The sequence below is a fragment of the Culex pipiens genome, chromosome 2 (assembly GCF_016801865.2).
Source record: "Culex pipiens pallens isolate TS chromosome 2, TS_CPP_V2, whole genome shotgun sequence".
Taxonomy (NCBI): Eukaryota; Metazoa; Arthropoda; class Insecta; order Diptera; family Culicidae; genus Culex; species Culex pipiens.
Window position 1 is genome coordinate 15754371 of NC_068938.1, and position 18548 is coordinate 15772918.

Here is an 18548-nt window from a genome sequence, read left to right on the forward strand (position 1 = left end):
ATTTGTTCTGCGCAAGACGAGAGTTTTGGTATTGTGTGTTTTCTCGTGCTTTTTTACATGAGTTTGTTGTATGATTGTACGATTTACACAACACGGTTCTTCTATTGAAAATGATTAGCGGATTTGACTAGGAAAAATTAACGCGTTTTTTACGGCAAAACAATGGCTGGCAAATAGATGCTAGTTCACGCAGAAATTTAATTTTCTTTTTGTAAACTTTCAAGGATGGAATAAAAGAGGAGGCGAATCACGCAAAAGAAAGTCGCCTCTGAAAATTTTGGAAATAAATGGTTGAAGATTTTTTGTGAATCTCACTGTTAGCACCACTCAAATTAATTTATTTTGTTTACAAACATTATTCATTTACGAATAGTGACAGGACATTTTTGGACGTAACAGTTACAACTGCAAATGAAGTAGTGAAATCGGTGTTCCGCCGATCTTTCGTGCGTGAGAGAGGAGAGTCATGCTCTCTTCGGTTTTTTTTTCTCTTGATGAGAATCAAAAGATTTTCTTTCGATGAAGATTCTTCCATCGCTGGGGCCATACAATAAAAAAATCCTAGCAATTCAAATAAAATTTAAAACAAAGGTGGCGTCTGCATGTAACACTATAGTTGAATAATAGTAGCATGACAAATACCATTAAAGACTCATTTCCCTTGCCTTTAACTCTAAAAAGTTCCATAGAAATAAGTTGTTGTTGTAAGAATGTGTGAATTTGTGAGGTGTAATTTATGATGTAATTTTACCTCAATTTAGACTAAAAAAGTGTCATTACACCAGAAAGTGGAAAAATTACACATTTTTCTGACATAAAATATGTACCCCTTCCGAGATGTTGAAAGTATCAGATAATTTAAAATAAGTTATTCTTGCCATCCAAGTATTTTGCATTCAATATAGATTTTTATAAACTCTGACCTTTTTTGTGACCGACAAATGTTTCAGAATTTTTAAAGAATAATTAAATTTTCTGCGTGAACCAGCTCAAACGTACAGTACAAATATTGTCATACAATCCCATCAAGCAAAGCTCTTCTCTTCCAGTTCTTTCTCCTTGGCGTTTCGTCAATCATCTGACCGTCATCTCTCCATCACCCTTGAAACCATCAATTACACAGAAAGCAGAGCTAGGTACAGATCTATACCGACTACGACCTCTACCGCCTTTATCGATGCTGCCAGTAGAACGCGAGCAGTTTGTTGCAGCACGACACAGAATTACGCGACGCGTCGTCCCTCAACGGGTCCTCCTCGGGGTCGTCGTCTCCGTTGAGTTGGGGCGTCGACCGGCGCATGTGGGACACTTTGCTGGTGCGGCCAAGTCCTTGGGCCGTTTCAAACGACCGGTTGAGGCGCCGGTCGTACAGGAGCGGGGTTGTCGAGGACTGCTGGGGCAGTTGGATCGGTGGGCCTTCCGGCGCTGGGGGAGGTGGAGATTCTCTCCGTGGGAAAGGTTGCTCCATCTCTCGACTAGTGGATCGCTGTCGGTAGTTCATGACCTGGTTGGCGTTCATCCAGACCGTTTGCTGCTTGGAGACCCGCGACAGGAGGGGCGTGTTGGTGTTGTTGTTCATGAAGATGTTGTCGTAGTTCGATCCGGATCGCGCGATCGGGCTGGAAAAGGGCTGCAGCAGGGTCGTCGTCGTCGCAGTTCTTGGCGCAACGGCACCAGGTTTCTCCTCCGAGTGGGATCGCCACTCGGTACTCCCGTAACCGCCCACCGAGTAGCGACTCGCCGGCCCAGGACGACAATTGGCCGCGGCCGCCGCCGCCGCTGAGGAATTCAGCGAACAGATCGACGCCGAGTACATGTTAAAGTTGTTCGGGCTCGCCTCGCGCCAAATGTGCGACGTGTTGATACTGTTGGTCGACGCCGTATTGTGGCTGTTCCCGCTGTGCTTGTTTCCGGCGGCCGGATTCGTCAAGTAGGACGACAGCGTCGAACACGTGAACGGAAGCTGCGGGTTCGACGAGGAAAAGTATCGACTCGTCTTCAGCTTGCCGCCGCGGATCGGCAGAACCGGAGCCCACGGTTGGAGTGCTTTTTGGTTCGGTTCGATTCGTTTTTGAAACATTTTTCCCCGAGGAAAATTGAAATGCGGCAAGAGAAAGAAAAGGAAGAAAAAGAAACAGAGATATTTTCGTACGCACGGAACGGGTTGAGGAGGGGGCGGATACGCAAATTTCGGCGGTTTTTCTGTCTAGCATGTGAGTGTGAGTCTGAATGTTTGTGATGTGGGTGGAGATGTGAGCAAATGCCGTAACTCTCTTAAAATGGGGATGCAAAACAAAAACGAACCGTTAAATTATAACACAGCACAGCAGTGGCAGTGGCAGCAACGAAAAAAAAACACATAACAGGAGCAAAGCAGCAGCTACAACAGCATTGCATTGGCGGCAGCGGTAACACTAAATTAACATATGAACGAACACACTTTTTGGATTTATTTTCGTTTCGACTGGAGTGCTCAAGATTTCGCAATTGGGGGTTTTCAAATTGTTATGTACATGAAACTGGGAAGTCGCAGAGCAAATTATTAGTAACATTGAAACACGACGTGATCGTAACAGATGCTTGCGAATGAATAACATTGACAGGAATAGAAGCGACAAAAAGCACGAACTCTCGCTATAATTAACCTATGTTTAATTCTTTAACTATTTCTAATAAATAATGAACCTATATATATATACTTAAAAAAATAGTACAGTCATCCAAAAAACATCGGAACAATTTGAAGATCTTCTAATAAACAGAAAATCCATGGTTGAACGTAGTAATTTACATTATTTTCAATTATTAGATGGTAAATTAAATGTACACAGTGAAAAAATGTGTAATTTTGGAAGGTTAAATTTAAACTGACAAAGTGACATTACACCAAAAAAGTTGTAAAATTACACATTTTTCCTGACATAAAAGATGTACCCTTCCCATATGTAATATCACCATGATATTTTTACTGTGTACTTTTCGAATCTGCAATAACCCAGTAGGGTCATTGATTCATTTAGAACAAACATAATAATTTTAGAAATTCTTGATTTTTTTATAATTTTGCAGGGTTATTTTTTATAGTAAAATAATGTTCTACAATGTTGTACAGCAAACAGTTACAAAAAAGGATCTACAAAAGTATGGGGTTTGTTATAGCGGTTTTACAAAAAAAAAGTTTTAATTGAAAAATACTTTTTGCGTTCCTCTTTTTCTAAACTTTTTTTCCGTACAGTCATCCCACATATTCGGAACAGTTTACAGATTGGCCAATGTTCAAAACATCATAGAAAATTATAGCTGTCGGCCACCATTGCTAGTACCAACCACTAGTGTCTTCCTTTTTTATCTACAAGGACTTCGCCGCCCTGGGCTCCTAAGTGTATGAAAGTATGGCACGGAGCGACGGCGCCGAATACCCATATTTACACAAAGAATTTTAGAGCACCCGCTGCGGGATTCAAACCAGCGACCTCCGGATTGTGAGTCCAGTGCGCGGTCCGATTGATCCACACGGGCGGGACTAAATTGATAACTCAGCATAATAATTCGCTTTTACCTTCATGTGAAAGCTTTTCTTGTAGTCTTTCAAGTGATACAAAAACTTCGTGAATTTCTTTGCCTACTCTGTCCGTTGACCAGAGTCACAAACGAATATGCTCATGCTCAGAGAGGGGAGAATCTAACAGAAAACCAGCGCGGCTCTCACTTGGGCTGCACTACCACAGTTTGCCGTAAATTTTAATTTTTCATTGTGGATATTGATTTCAAATGTGTCTTTAATATTGTGTGTACACCAAAATTGCAAAATATTTTTGATAACCTTGATTTAAAGCAGTTAAATTTACGATCAAAACAAAGCCGATCGCAGACTAGTTTGAGTCAGCTTTGAGCGACATAGCCATCGGTATCTCTGAGTCATTCGCTGTACTACCCGATTGGATTGAGAGGGAGAGTAAAAGAGAGAGTATTCAGTAGCGATTGGTGTGGAGGTGACAAATGGAAGAAATTCATCAGAGCAGTTTTGCGTCGCTTTCGATTTGTGCACGCGAGTGAATGAGTCTTTTTTGAGCAATCAGGACTCTTTGATTCGAGTAAATCGCTCAGCATAGTGCGTCCAAAATGGGTATATTCCCCTGATCCTTTTTCATTACCTTCAGCAAAGGGTTTGAGATGGCGTCATAAAAATTTACATAAATTTGTTTGGCAAAATCGCACTTCCAGACCAAATATTACCTGTGATTGTTAAATTTCGAAATTTTGAAATTTTAAAATTACGCGACAACATAAAAATGGGGGTGTGTGCATCCTTTCTAAAGAATTAAAGATATTGTTTTCGACATAATTAATCATTTTATAATGCTATTAAATTCCGTTCACTCTTCCTTTCTTTATTTTTTTATCAAACAACCGTCTGCATTTATAATTAAACATTGTTTTCAGCAGGGTATGACGGTTTTTTTTATTATACAACACATTATGTTTGTGCACTGCCATTTTCAATTTATCAAGCGTTGGATTACTTGGTGGTATTGGGTAGGATTACTAAATTTGAAGAAATTGGTTCAATCCTCAGTTTGCAATGTTTTGTTCGCCATTCCAAAAATTAACGAATGCCGGTAATAAGTAAAAAAAACATTCCCTGCCGGAGCACTAAAAAAATATGAGGACGGGATTCGTGTAGAAAACGCCACAAAAACATGCAAATTTGTGTCTGTTCAAATATAAGATTTAATAAGATAAGATTTTTTATAAACAATTTTCGAAACAGGTTTGGTAAATAAAGTATAAGGTCTAGCGTAGTAATAACATAATAACAGGTTGAAATAAACTTTTGAATTTGGGTTTAGCATGGAAATTGAAAAGAAAGCAAAATAATAATGCTTAAGCAACGTGTTTCAGAAATGAGCAGACTATAAAAAATGTTTTTTTCTCTTTTCTTATTTATCCAGTTAAAAAAACAATGCAAAAAACATGTATCATTCATAATTGCAAAGGGTAACATGAACGTGTGAGTAGTAACATAAAGGTACACATAATGTCACTAATGAAAAAAGTTTATTGAAAAAAGTGAAAAAAACTCATTCCACTTACCCGAGTGCATCGTGTTGCGCGCGTTACTCTGGTAGGCCGCGCAGTACGCCTCGATGACGCGCAGCACGAGCGCGTCCTCCTCGTACGTCGGCTGGGCCTTCGTGCTTTGGCCGGTGCCGAGCGACAAACTGTGATAAACCGAGCCGGACCCGGTCAGGCCGGAACCGGAACCAATGCTTCCACCACCACCACCACCGCCAACAATGCTAGCGCCTCCACCGCCGCCCGTCGAACCCGTTCCCGAGCCGGACGAATTGGTTCCGTTGAGGAGGGCGGGCCGCAGGGGAGGTGCCGGTCGGAGGTTGGTGATGTTCCAATTAGCTGAAAGAGGGAGGAGAAACGAAGTGAGTTTTTAGTTTTTAGTTTTTAGTTTTTAGTTTTTAGTTTTTAGTTTTTAGTTTTTAGTTTTTAGTTTTTAGTTTTTAGTTTTTAGTTTTTAGTTTTTAGTTTTTAGTTTTTAGTTTTTAGTTTTTAGTTTTTAGTTTTTAGTTTTTAGTTTTTAGTTTTTAGTTTTTTAGTTTTTAGTTTTAGTTTTTAGTTTTTAGTTTTTAGTTTTTAGTTTTTAGTTTTTAGTTTTTAGTTTTTAGTTTTTAGTTTTTAGTTTTTAGTTTTTAGTTTTTAGTTTTTAGTTTTTAGTTTTTAGTTTTTAGTTTTTAGTTTTTAGTATTAGTTTTTTAGTTTTTAGTTTTTAGTTTTTAGTTTTTAGTTTTTAGTTTTTAGTTTTTAGTTTTTAGTTTTTAGTTTTTAGTTTTTAGTTTTTAGTTTTTAGTTTTTAGTTTTTAGTTTTTAGTTTTTAGTTTTTAGTTTTTAGTTTTTAGTTTTTAGTTTTTAGTTTTTAGTTTTTAGTTTTTAGTTTTTAGTTTTTAGTTTTTAGTTTTTAGTTTTTAGTTTTTAGTTTTTAGTTTTTATTTTTTAGTTTTTAGTTTTTAGTTTTTAGTTTTTAGTTTTTAGTTTTTAGTTTTTAGTTTTTAGTTTTTAGTTTTTAGTTTTTAGTTTTTAGTTTTTTAGTTTTTAGTTTTTAGTTTTTAGTTTTTAGTTTTTTAGTTTTTAGTTTTTAGTTTTTAGTTTTTAGTTTTTAGTTTTTAGTTTTTAGTTTTTAGTTTTTAGTTTTTAGTTTTTAGTTTTTAGTTTTTAGTTTTTAGTTTTAGTTTTTATTTTTTATTTTTTAGTTTTTAGTTTTTAGTTTTTTTTTTTTAGTTATTAGTTTTTAGTTTTTAGTTTTTAGTTTTTAGTTTTTAGTTTTTAGTTTTTAGTTTTTAGTTTTTAGTTTTTAGTTTTTAGTTTTTAGTTTTTAGTTTTTAGTTTTTAGTTTTTAGTTTTTAGTTTTTAGTTTTTAGTTTTTAGTTTTTAGTTTTTAGTTTTTAGTTTTTAGTTTTTAGTTTTTAGTTTTTAGTTTTTAGTTTTTAGTTTTTAGTTTTTAGTTTTTAGTTTTTAGTTTTTAGTTTTTAGTTTTTAGTTTTTAGTTTTTAGTTTTTAGTTTTTAGTTTTTAGTTTTTAGTTTTTAGTTTTTAGTTTTTAGTTTTTAGTTTTTAGTTTTTAGTTTTTAGTTTTTAGTTTTTAGTTTTTAGTTTTTAGTTTTTAGTTTTTAGTTTTTAGTTTTTAGTTTTTAGTTTTTAGTTTTTAGTTTTTAGTTTTTAGTTTTTAGTTTTTAGTTTTTAGTTTTAGTTTTTAGTTTTTAGTTTTTAGTTTTTAGTTTTTTTTTTTTAGTTTTTAGTTTTTAGTTTTTAGTTTTTAGTTTTTAGTTTTTAGTTTTTAGTTTTTAGTTTTTAGTTTTTAGTTTTTAGTTTTTAGTTTTTTTAGTTTTTTAGTTTTTAGTTTTTAGTTTTTAGTTTTTAGTTTTTAGTTTTTAGTTTTTAGTTTTTAGTTTTTAGTTTTTAGTTTTTAGTTTTTAGTTTTTAGTTTTTAGTTTTTAGTTTTTAGTTTTTAGTTTTTAGTTTTTAGTTTTTAGTTTTTAGTTTTTAGTTTTTTTAGTTTTTTTAGTTTTTAGTTTTTAGTTTTTAGTTTTTAGTTTTTTAGTTTTTAGTTTTTAGTTTTTAGTTTTTAGTTTTTAGTTTTTAGTTTTTAGTTTTTAGTTTTTAGTTTTTAGTTTTTAGTTTTTAGTTTTTAGTTTTTAGTTTTTAGTTTTTAGTTTTTAGTTTTTAGTTTTTAGTTTTTAGTTTTTAGTTTTTAGTTTTTAGTTTTAGTTTTTAGTTTTAGTTTTTAGTTTTTAGTTTTTAGTTTTTAGTTTTTAGTTTTTAGTTTTTAGTTTTTAGTTTTTTAGTTTTTAGTTTTTAGTTTTTAGTTTTTTAGTTTTTAGTTTTTAGTTTTTAGTTTTTAGTTTTTAGTTTTTAGTTTTAGTTTTTAGTTTTTAGTTTTTTAGTTTTTAGTTTTTAGTTTTTAGTTTTTAGTTTTTAGTTTTTAGTTTTTTTAGTTTTTAGTTTTTAGTTTTTAGTTTTTAGTTTTTAGTTTTTAGTTTTTAGTTTTTAGTTTTTAGTTTTTAGTTTTTAGTTTTTAGTTTTTAGTTTTTAGTTTTTAGTTTTTAGTTTTTAGTTTTTAGTTTTTAGTTTTTAGTTTTTAGTTTTTAGTTTTTAGTTTTTAGTTTTTAGTTTTTAGTTTTTAGTTTTTAGTTTTTAGTTTTTAGTTTTTAGTTTTTAGTTTTTAGTTTTTAGTTTTTAGTTTTTAGTTTTTAGTTTTTAGTTTTTAGTTTTTAGTTTTTAGTTTTTAGTTTTTAGTTTTTAGTTTTTAGTTTTTAGTTTTTAGTTTTTAGTTTTTAGTTTTTAGTTTTTAGTTTTTAGTTTTTAGTTTTTAGTTTTTAGTTTTTAGTTTTTAGTTTTTAGTTTTTAGTTTTTAGTTTTTAGTTTTTTAGTTTTTAGTTTTTAGTTTTTAGTTTTTAGTTTTTAGTTTTTAGTTTTTAGTTTTTAGTTTTTAGTTTTTAGTTTTTAGTTTTTAGTTTTTAGTTTTTAGTTTTTAGTTTTTAGTTTTTAGTTTTTAGTTTTTAGTTTTTAGTTTTTAGTTTTTAGTTTTAGTTTTTAGTTTTTAGTTTTTAGTTTTTAGTTTTTAGTTTTTAGTTTTAGTTTTTAGTTTTTAGTTTTTAGTTTTTAGTTTTTAGTTTTTAGTTTTTAGTTTTTAGTTTTTAGTTTTTAGTTTTTAGTTTTTAGTTTTTAGTTTTTAGTTTTTAGTTTTTAGTTTTTAGTTTTTAGTTTTTAATTTAGCTTTCCGAAATCTTACCTTTTTCCTTGATTCCTTTTAGGCTTGGTGGCGGGTTTCCCGACTCGGTGCTGATCCGGCTCGCAGCGAAATTGGACAGTAGGAGTTTTTGGGACTGGTGCTGCTGCTGCTGTTGCTGCTGGACTTGGTTGTAGCTCAGGTGGTGGTTGAACGACTGGCTGCGTTTGTGTTGCGACATGTGCTGTGTGATGGAGCCGCTGCCCCGTGACGGGTGGCTGTTGCCGGTGCTGCCGCCGGACGTGGGCGGGGACATCTGCAGAGTACATTACGAGGGAAGAAGTGTGAGATTGTACAGTGGAATTGAGACGGCAAACACCGACAAACAGGCGACAGAGATAGGTTAGCGGAGGATTGATTGTGGTGGGGGTGAACATGGGGTTTCCGTACTTGCAAAATAAGAGAGAGAATTTCCTCTCTCCGAAAGAATTGATATTCTGTACTTTACTGCAAGCATGGATGTAGTTCTGCAAGCTGAGTTAGTTTCGATGGTAAGCACGTTTAGGTTAGGACAATTTTTTGTCTTCCGAAAAGGTCATTTTATTCAACAGCAATTAGTAGAAAGAGTGACAATTTTGTTTTGATTTGGCTGATGTGTGGAGATGTTCGAAATGGGGGCCCAGGCAGTGCAGCTTTAGTAATTGCAAAATCGAAAGAAAAAATTAAACCAAATGTAGTGTAAACACAAATGAAATAAGGCAAAATCATTATGATAACGAAGATTCGAATATGAGGATGGACTCAATCGCGCGATGTTGGTAAGCCAATTGGTGTAACTCAACGGGGCGGAAAACGGTGGCTTTATTTACAATTTTTGTTAGGAGAGAACCAATTGATGATCTATTTCGTCATTTGAAGGCTGATTGGATACCGTTCCAGTTCGTATTTCTCAGATGTTTGAGAAATTATCATTCAAGTTACTCTCAGAACGTTTGAGAGAACGGTGAGCAAGAGAGCCCATTCGAGAGAGAAAAGAGAGTTACTCTCTTGCTCTCTGTCTTGTCTCGAGCGAGGTAAGAGAGGTGACGCGGACAAAACAGTAGATTGCAAATTTGCAGTGGATGATCTCCAATCAACACTTCAAAGATGCTTGTCAGCCTGAAAATGAGAATCTCTAGTCAAAATTTCGTTTCAACAAAAACCTCTAATCGAATCGTAAACAAAAGCACCGGTAAGCTACTAAATTAAAACTTGCTTTCTCGTAAATTAACTCAGCGAAAGAATAAAAATACGAAACGATCTAGAAAAAAAAATGTGACACAAACGTAACACTACGAAACAGAAAAGCAAATCTCTTGCCTGAACCCCGTGCGACGTCAACGACGGCGTCCCGACCATCACCACCACCACCGCCATCAACGAAATGGTCACCGGAACCACCACAACTACCCCCAGGAGGCTCGTTTCTTCGCTCTTCCGCCGCGCCCTGCCGCGTCGTCGCTCCGACCACAAAGATGGGCAACTTTTCCTTCTTCCACCAATGTGCATACAGTCCGGTGCGGTAGATCGTCGTCTGCGACTTGTGCTCGTTCGCGCCGTTTTCCAGTCCACTTCCGGTAAGATTGACCACGATCCTACTCCGGCCAGTACAGTACTGCTTCTTTTCTTCGACGACTTCGTCATCGTCACTGACGCGCTCCTCGCTGCGACTTCGCGCAAACTTCATCATCGCCCCGCCCAGCTCGGAATTCTCGCTTCGCAGAGTATTGTTCCGGGTCTGGTTCGGATCGCCACTTCCGGTGGTGGTGGCCTGTGCCAACGCGCCGTGATGCTGGTGGTGGTCGTACTGACCACTGTCGGTAAAGTTAAACTCGCTGTCGTCGCGGAGCAGCGGCGCGAACCGGCCGATATTGTGGCTGGAGCGCGAGTGCCGTAATTGGCTGCGTTGGCCGCCGCCGGCCGCGTCGGTTCCGTGCTCTGAATCATAAAGAAGAAAATCCCCGGATAATTTAGGCGGATCGGGTGTGGATATCGAACAACTGCCGGCCATACCTGAATCGCTCGAGCGCGGACTGTGGCAACGGGAGCCGCCGGCACTGCAACTGCTATCGCAGAAGCGACACTTGGCGTGGGTTTGTTCGGGGGAGTTGTTCTTGTTCGGCTGTCCGGAAGCGTTACTTGCGCTAGTGTTGGCAGCGTTGCTGCCGCCCATGTTTACGTACTGGTAGCTCACGCACCTTCGCGGCGATGTCGCCGAAGTCGTAGTCGTCGCCGATCGCGCCTCCTCATCATCCTTTCCCTTTCTGAGATGAGTTTGATTTAGCACAAGTTTTTTATCAGAATTTAGTGAATGCTTACGGAATGGTGACATCTCGCGGGACAAGGTGCCGAACTCCTGCGGCGGCGTGAGGATCTTGCACCAGGAGGTAACGGGCGAACGCACGACGGAAGGCGACGGACTGTGGTGGCTGTTGTGGAAGTTGTACAGCAGTTCCGCGGTCACGTGGTCCGGCACGGACAGCAGTGGGGCTTCGGGCGCGGGAATATCGAGCGTGCTGGAATGATGCGTCGTGAAGCTGGAGCGATCTTCTGTGGGCTTGAACGGCGGCGGAGGCGGATTCGGATCCTGGCGATCCTTCCACGACGGAATAAAAATCTCGGTTACCGACGAGCTCGCGAACCGGTTCCCCACAAACAGGGTCGGCATGCTGTGCCGTTCTTCGATTATCGGTTTCTGTTGAAGCGAATGTTTGATCTTCATGGAATCATCTAAGTTGACTAAGTCTTCACACGCCATACGGCCGTGGCCTACTCTATGCTCAAAGCTAGATACTTGAGACTGCTCGGAACACTGCTGCCGGATCTCCCCGAGGTGCAACCGGGCCGTGGTCGTATGGATCGAACCTACGGCGTCCCCGTCACCCCGCACCCCGCCGTTGCTCCCAAAGGACTCACAGTCGTTCAACTTTAGACAAGGAATCGCTCGCGACCCGATTATGTGCGATCCGTGACTCTCGACACTCTTTCTCTCCTCGCTGCCAACGTTGCCACTGACCGGTTTCCCCGGCACGTAGAAGAACGCCTCATCCGCTTCATCCGGATGCCCGCCATAGCTCTCGTAAATCGTACTCTCCCTCGCGGCGGCCGCAACCTCACCACTCTCCTGCTTCCTCCCCTCGGTAAAGAACGTAATCGTTTCGTACGGATCCTCGTCGTCCCCGTAATCTACCGCGTTCTGCCGTTCCAAATTGTTCCCATTCGATCCGGCCGAGCACGACGACGTACACGACCCTGCCTCCTCCTCCTCATACTCATCCGAGTCTCCGTCAAATTGCTGCTGATTCCGCTGCTGTTGCTGCTGCTCTTCCCCCCTCCTGTACATCCGCACCGTGGTCCTGTGCTTCCGGCGCAACACCACCGCACCCGTATCGATGCGTGCCGTAATCTGCGGATAGAGCAGCGCTTGCACGATGTACCGGGACATGCCGCCCGAACGGAGCAGCCGCCGGAAGAAGGAGGTCAGCGCGGCGTACGGAGCCGTTGGCGGGTAGGACGAGGGCGGAAACGTCGTCCGGCCCGGACTCTGACTGTATGCACATACGGAGACACGCGTGCAGTACCCGCGCGGGTCGAGCGTTTCTTTACACTGTTTTTTTTTTTCGAAGGGGGTTGTTGATTTCGTATTTTTGTGTTTGTGTTTTTTTGGAGTTCAGCGAGGGAGAAAGAGATACAGAGAGATAGAAAAACGAATAAAATAAGGTGGAGCGTTAAACGGTGTCCCGGCGGTTCGCCGGTTGGATTACGGGGGGAGGGACACATCTTTAAACAACGAGGGAGGGGGGACACAACAGTTATTCAACGAGGGGAAGCCCGAAACCATTAACGGTGTTAATCTCTTAACAAACAACTCTCCGCAAACCAACGCTGGGTACTTACATGTGGCGGAGGCAGCGGAATGTTGACCGCTGAGCTGCTCACGATCCGTTTCATGTCCTTGCCTGGCTGCTGCTGCTGTTGCTGTCCATCAGCGATCAACTTTGCGCTGAGCAGGTCAACCCACTTGTTTGCTTCGCTCGGTCCCTGACAAACGGCCACAATCCGATCGATCAGCGTACCCGTCACTTCGAACGCGTTCTTGATCTGGTCCGTGTCCTCCAGCCGGTTCACACTGATCCCCGTGAGCGGAAGCTTGCCTTCGTACTTGAATGCACTCATCCGTTGACTCACGCTCAGAATCAGCAGCGTCTGGGGAAACAGCACAAAGTAGCGATCCTTGTGCTCGGGACCGACCGCCACGCTGCCCATGTGGATGATCTCCCCGAGCGTGGTCAACTCCTGGCCCTGCCAGCCCCGAATGGGACCGGTCAGGATCTGCAGCTCCAACTCCTTCTGACGACGCGTCGCCGAACACGACGAAGCAATGTCCTTGTACACGGCTATCGATCGCTGGGTGTCACCGCGATCCGCGTGACAACTCTCCATGTGACGCTCCAACTCTTGCAGGATCGCCGAATACTTGTCCAACCGGCGAAACGGCTTCGACAGACCGGTGGTGAGCACGAGCAGACCCGGCTTGGCCGCGCCCTGCTTCTCCATAAAGGCATTTAAATCATCGCTAAAAAAGGTAACACAAGAGTCAGAGAAAAGCTGAATGATAACGGATCGCAGCTCAAACTACCGGTACTTATCAACTATGACGACGGCGCGCGGATGCGCCGCGCAGTAGCACTGGTGAACCTTCTTCATGGTGGGCGCTTTCGTGAGGAACACCTTCCCGACGCGATCGTTCGACTCCTCCAGGTTCTGCAGAAACTCCTCGTGCATTTCGACCACCTCGACAAAGTTACACATCAGCTGCGTATACTCGTCCTGCGAGAGACTGTCCGAGGGGGAAAGATTCTTATCAGTTTTGATACAAAGTTGATCATTTTTTTCAGAAACTTACATTTGACTACCCTCCAGCGGCTCCAGGAAGTTCTCCATCATCCCTCGCAGCTCGGCCACGTGAGCCCGCTCACTCTCGAGCAAATCGCGGAAGACGACCGACCGGAAGGCCTGGATGTCCTCCGGTGGACGGATTGTCTCTGATAGGGGAAGGGGTCCTAAGCGTAAAAAAATCCATTAAAACTTTGAACCTCATCCCCTGAACAAGATCGCCCCACTTACCAACATACTCCTTGACGTAGTTGCTCGGGAACCAGCCGGTCATTTCGCCGAGCGTTCCCTCCCACCAGCCGCCATCCTCGCGCTGTGTCAGTGTGATGATGTCGCCCTTCTTGAAGCAAAGCTCGTCGTTGTTGGACCCCTTGAACGAGTACTGCGCCTGCACGGTAAACTGGCCCGAGTCCATGCCGACGACGCCGCCAGGCCTCCGCCTTCTCCGGGATGCAGGGCGGTGGTGTGGTCAAAGCTGGAAACGAAAGGAAAAGAGGCATAGAGCTGTAGAAGCTTCCAGAACATCGCCCAACCCGGAATAGTCAAACAGGTCACCCCACCGTAGCGTGTCAACACTCCTATTCCATTCACCCACATCGCGCTGGCAAGATAAAAAAAGTGCTGCAGATCAATTCACCTAAAGCAACAAGTGTTACATAAAGAACCTATCGCAAATCTCGACTCAATAATAACCACCCAAAGAGCTCGTAACGATTCCCATGCACCAAGAAGGACAAAAAGTGGTCCACGCCACCGTCGGTCCATATTCAAATTTAAATCAACGCCGCGAAACCTGTTCCCGCTGGTGTGAGCAGACTGTGTCACATTTTGATCTGTATTAAAATGCAGCAAGGTCGTGAAAGTGGTATAAAAGATGATCAATGACTAAAGTTCGCCGCTGTGTCTGGTTGCGTCGGGCTGGGTCCTCAGTTGATCACGGTGAATCATGGCGATCGCGTTCAAGCTGTACCTGCTCGCCGTCCTGGTCGGGGTCGTAGCATCTCACAAAGCGGTGACCCCACAGTTGGTGGTTGAACGCGAAGAGCGCGACCAGGACGTGATACGGAAGACGTTGGACGAGATTCGGCAACGATCGAGGTTTGTGTGTCCGACATTCAGTGACCAGTAACCAAGAGTGCTAATGAGTTGTGTCTCGTCAACAGTGTTCAGTTCATGGAGTACGGACCGGACGCGAAGGAAGGCTACAAGTACCACTTGTCGGTGGGGGACGACCTGGACTATGTGATACACACCGATAGTAAGAAAAGTTGACCCGCTTTGATGTGCAGTGTGTGAAACTAACTGGCCAAATTTACAGAACCAATCATCATCCCGATCGTGGAAACCATCAAGAGCACGCGGGCGGAGACTGATCGGAAGCTGCTCGAGCGGTTGATTGCATCTGGGAGCATAAAATCGTTGGACAGTGTTAAGCGAAAGCAATAAAAGATAAGATCGTTCTAGATTTTATTGGGTGTTTTATTACGTTCTGCGGGTTTTTAATGGTTCAACAGCATTTGCAATTTTGAAGATTTAAGAGCGGCTTAACAAGGCGAATGTCGATATTTATAGATCGATCACCAAATTTTGCAACAATTATTTCCTGTAACTTGCCCAACTCCTCAACAACAAATAAAACAAAGTTGTTCAATGACGCAATCACAGTCATTTTCGCATCATCAAAAATTAAAAACAGTAATTTTCTTGATCAAATTTATGTTATAGTCAATTTTATTTATGAAATTCGAAATGCGTGAAAGCTTTTAACCATTTAAAAATATCAGAGAAACATAAAAACACTTAGGTTCGAATTTATGATATTTGTTTACTTAATTTTTGGGATAATAACATCAAAAGGACCATCCATAAAGCACGTGGACACTTTAGGGGGGGGGGGGGGGTATGGCAATTGTCCACGATCCATACAAAAAAGTTTTTTTTTGTATGGACAATTGTCCACGAAGGGGGGGGGGGGGGGGGTAACAGATTCCCAAAAAAGTGTCCACGTGGTTTATGGATGGTCCCAAATGCTATTATTTAATTCATTTAGCTATGTGTAACATCAAAAAAATTATCGGCAAATTTAAAAAGGTTTTTAAACAGTTTAAAAAAGCCGCATGTCTGGCATTCGACAAAGAAATCTTAAATCTTAGAGATGATAAAAAATACATATTTTATGCATTATTTTACAGTGTTTGTGTATGCAAATTAAGAATGCTGAAGGAAATACTAAAAGTCAAATTTATTTTCAACTCAATCCACTTTATTTCTTTAGTTTATCAACTAACCATTGATTTAGTAAGAGCCGGAGAGAGTTTTGAAGAATGAAAATTTATTTACAATATGATAGAAGTTATGGTATAAATTAGGTATGAAAGAGCAAAATTACACGTTTCTAATGTATTGTTCTTAAGAAAGATTCCTGAACAACCATTTCATAAATATTTTAAATTATTAATATTTTATATTTATCTTTTTTTAAATAAAGTTTGAAAACTGTGTACTGAATCGTTTGTACGTAAACCAAATTTATGACGAAAATAAAAAAAAGTTTTCGATTAACTTTCGTTTTAAAAAGGGAGGAAGAAAATGTACATAGGAGGTTGGCAAAAACGAAACAAAAACCACAGTTAAAAAATAAACATAAATGTTTTGAAAAAAATGTGCTAATGAAATCATAGAAATTTTACTGATTTTTTTTATAAAAGCATAACTTAAGGATTTTATTGGAAAAGGTCCTATAAACTCTAACCTAAAGCTTTTTGCTACATTTTTTACCAACCATTTTCGAAAACCAAGCTTGATTTTTTTTAAATTTATGTGTATATTTTTTAGAATAAATTCTATTGTGATTTACCCAACATAAAAATTCTTCTTGTTTCAGAACTTGACAAAAACAGAACAGACAGAACCATAAAAAAGCTCAGTTAGCTTGAGTCCAAAAGTTGATGATTTTTCCAGTTTTTCCAGTATTATTTGTTTTAAATAAAACTATTTAAAAGAGAAAAAAACATAAACATTGATTCCAATTAAAAGTTTATCCTGAATTATCAGTCCAAGGTAGCCAACCTGATAACAAACACCCAAATTTTCACAACATACCTTACCGTTTAACCTTTGTTTTTGAAAATACTCATATTTTCAGAACATGCAATATAAGTATCAAAAAACGTGAAACTTTGTATAGATTTTCATTTTATTGGAACTTTTATTGTAAAATCCTGATATTTTTACAAAATTATGAAAAATATAATTTTGACATCCATATGTATTTCTTGCAAAAAAAAAATTACCTAATCTTTTCATTCATAGATCATTTTGTTCGTTCAAAAATTAACTTGATAAAAAGATTTTAAAAAAATTAACAGTCAATTGAATGGAGGCTGATGACAAACATTTTCAAAACTAGACAGACAACATAAATGCATATAAAATTATTCAAAGCGAAATGAAAAACGCAAAACATAAGAAATTCAAGGTTGTTACCGATTAAAATCTTATCTAGTAAATTTCAAAGTATGAATACTCCAAATTGTTCACAAAATATCGTATTTTTTCGAAAGTAGGGGGAGAGGGGGTAATATGCACCCCCTAAAGGAAAACTGTGATTTCTCAACCATTACAGCATTAATGTAGAAGATTTTTGTTTGATGTTCTAAACCAACTATTATTCTTCGTCATCCATGTGAAAAAAGTCTTAAAAAACCTCAAAATTGTTCGAAAATATCAAATTTTTAAAAACATTTCTGATTCATTTCAAACAACCATGCGGGGCAATATGCACCGCAACATTGGGCCAAAATGCACTACAACAACGGGGCAAAATGCACCGGGTAAAAGCAGTTTTCACTAGTCACCACTAGATGACACCGCTGTTTTTACAAAGGAGCTTCACAGCGGTGCATCTTGCCCCGACTACGCTTTTTTTAGAAAATTTAGTTAAAAATGCATTTTTTGATGTTTTTGGACTCATCTATTTACAGTGAAGATTATGGCAAAAACTATATACCTCAACACTTACAATATCAATAAATGCTTTTTATATTGTCAAAAAATCACAATGAAAGTTCAATGAATATTAGATGAAAAAACAACATTTTAATGTTTTGCAAATAACTTAAGCTGATTTCATACAACGAAGCTCAAATTTTTCCAGCATGGTTTAGCAATATTAAGCTTCCAATTTTCACGTTTTTTTTTCCCGGACAACTCTTCCAAATACCGAGAAAAGCAGGGAGTGCATTTTGCCCCGGGGGTGCATATTACCCCCTCTCTCCCTACTAAAGTTTTCATAATTTTTTAATATGGGTATCAAACGAAGCGAAATTTTGTATGCATTTTCACTTTAATAATTTATAATAATTTTTGTAAAAATTTTTGCAAAGTACCGTATTTTTTCTATAATACTATAATTTTCATATTTTTCACATTATAACACTTTGCAAAATAAACTCTAAATTTCACAAAATACACACAAACATCTTTAAGAAAAATAGATTTTTCACAAAATACCGTATTTTGTCAAAATACACAAACTTTTACAATGGGTACCAAACGAAGCAAAATTTGTTATTCATTTTCAGTATATTAAGTTTTTTTTGTAGAACACTAAAATTATCATAATTTACTATATGGGTATCAAACGAAGCAAAATTTTATATGAAGCATACAAAACTTGAATATATGCATGTAAAATTTCGCAATGTTTGATTCATATTGAAAATTTTGAAAATTTGGAATTTTCGAAAAAAATACGGCATTGTAATTTTTTTGTATCTTACAAAAAAAAACTCTAGTAAAGTGAAAAAGTATAGAAGCGCTTCGTTTGATACCCATATTTCAAATTTTGAGAACTTTAGTACTTTCGAAAAATAGTTTTTTTGTGGAGGATTTTATACATTGAAACTTACTACATTTCCAAAAAAAAGTATTCTTAGTGGAAGCATTGAAAATTTAACAGGATATGGTTGAATCGATTTTAGAAAGATTTTAAAATTGAGTTATCGTCCGTTATGGGAAATAAGATTATCGCCGAGAGAATTATCAAAGTAATGATAACGATTGATTATTGTTATCGTCCCGACGATAACCATTATCGTTATCGTTGGACGATAATATTATCGACGATAATTTTATCGATTAACAACCTTGGAAATTAAGTTTTAATTGGACCAAAATTCACGTTTAGTGAAATGGGATGAATTGCAAAATTTTTATTTGAAAATTCGCCGAATGACTATAAATTGAAAAATGCTAAAGAGAGAATGTATTTCGATTGATGTTTCCAAAGTTTTCCGGCAATATTTAGATTTTGAAAAAATAAATAAAAATGAGTACTCAGTTTGATTGAAAATTGATCAAAATAGATTGGAAAA

At 38.4% G+C, this 18548-nt stretch overlaps 2 protein-coding genes across 6 annotated transcripts in view; one reads left to right on the forward strand and one right to left on the reverse strand.

The window, feature by feature from the left end:
• Positions 1 to 915: 915 nt before the first annotated feature.
• The window catches only part of LOC120426283 (rho guanine nucleotide exchange factor 7), a 39918-nt gene continuing 22285 nt past the window's right edge, over positions 916 to 18548 (reverse strand). For 3 of the 5 annotated variants that reach the window (XM_039591028.2, XM_039591029.2, XM_039591030.2), the window contains exons 2-8: positions 13405 to 13648; positions 13184 to 13340; positions 12917 to 13117; positions 12175 to 12853; positions 9598 to 11884; positions 8302 to 8554; positions 5277 to 5415 (exon numbers count right to left, since the gene is read on the reverse strand). In XM_039591028.2, the coding sequence (XP_039446962.1) occupies positions 5412 to 5415; positions 8302 to 8554; positions 9598 to 11884; positions 12175 to 12853; positions 12917 to 13117; positions 13184 to 13340; positions 13405 to 13588 (3765 nt within the window). In that variant the 5' untranslated portion in view covers positions 13589 to 13648 and the 3' untranslated portion in view covers positions 5277 to 5411. Of the gene's footprint in view, positions 2047 to 5094; positions 5416 to 8301; positions 8555 to 9597; positions 11885 to 12174; positions 12854 to 12916; positions 13118 to 13183; positions 13341 to 13404; positions 13649 to 18548 lie in introns of those variants that run through there. The other 2 variants (XM_039591031.2, XM_039591032.2) reach the window with 2 other exon arrangements.
• LOC120426286 (uncharacterized) lies at positions 13699 to 14638 on the forward strand. Its single transcript, XM_039591036.2, has 3 exons — positions 13699 to 14271; positions 14337 to 14431; positions 14492 to 14638. The coding sequence occupies exons 1-3, from the start codon at positions 14120 to 14122 to the stop codon at positions 14617 to 14619; spliced, it is 375 nt and encodes a 124-aa protein (XP_039446970.1). The 5' UTR covers positions 13699 to 14119; the 3' UTR covers positions 14620 to 14638.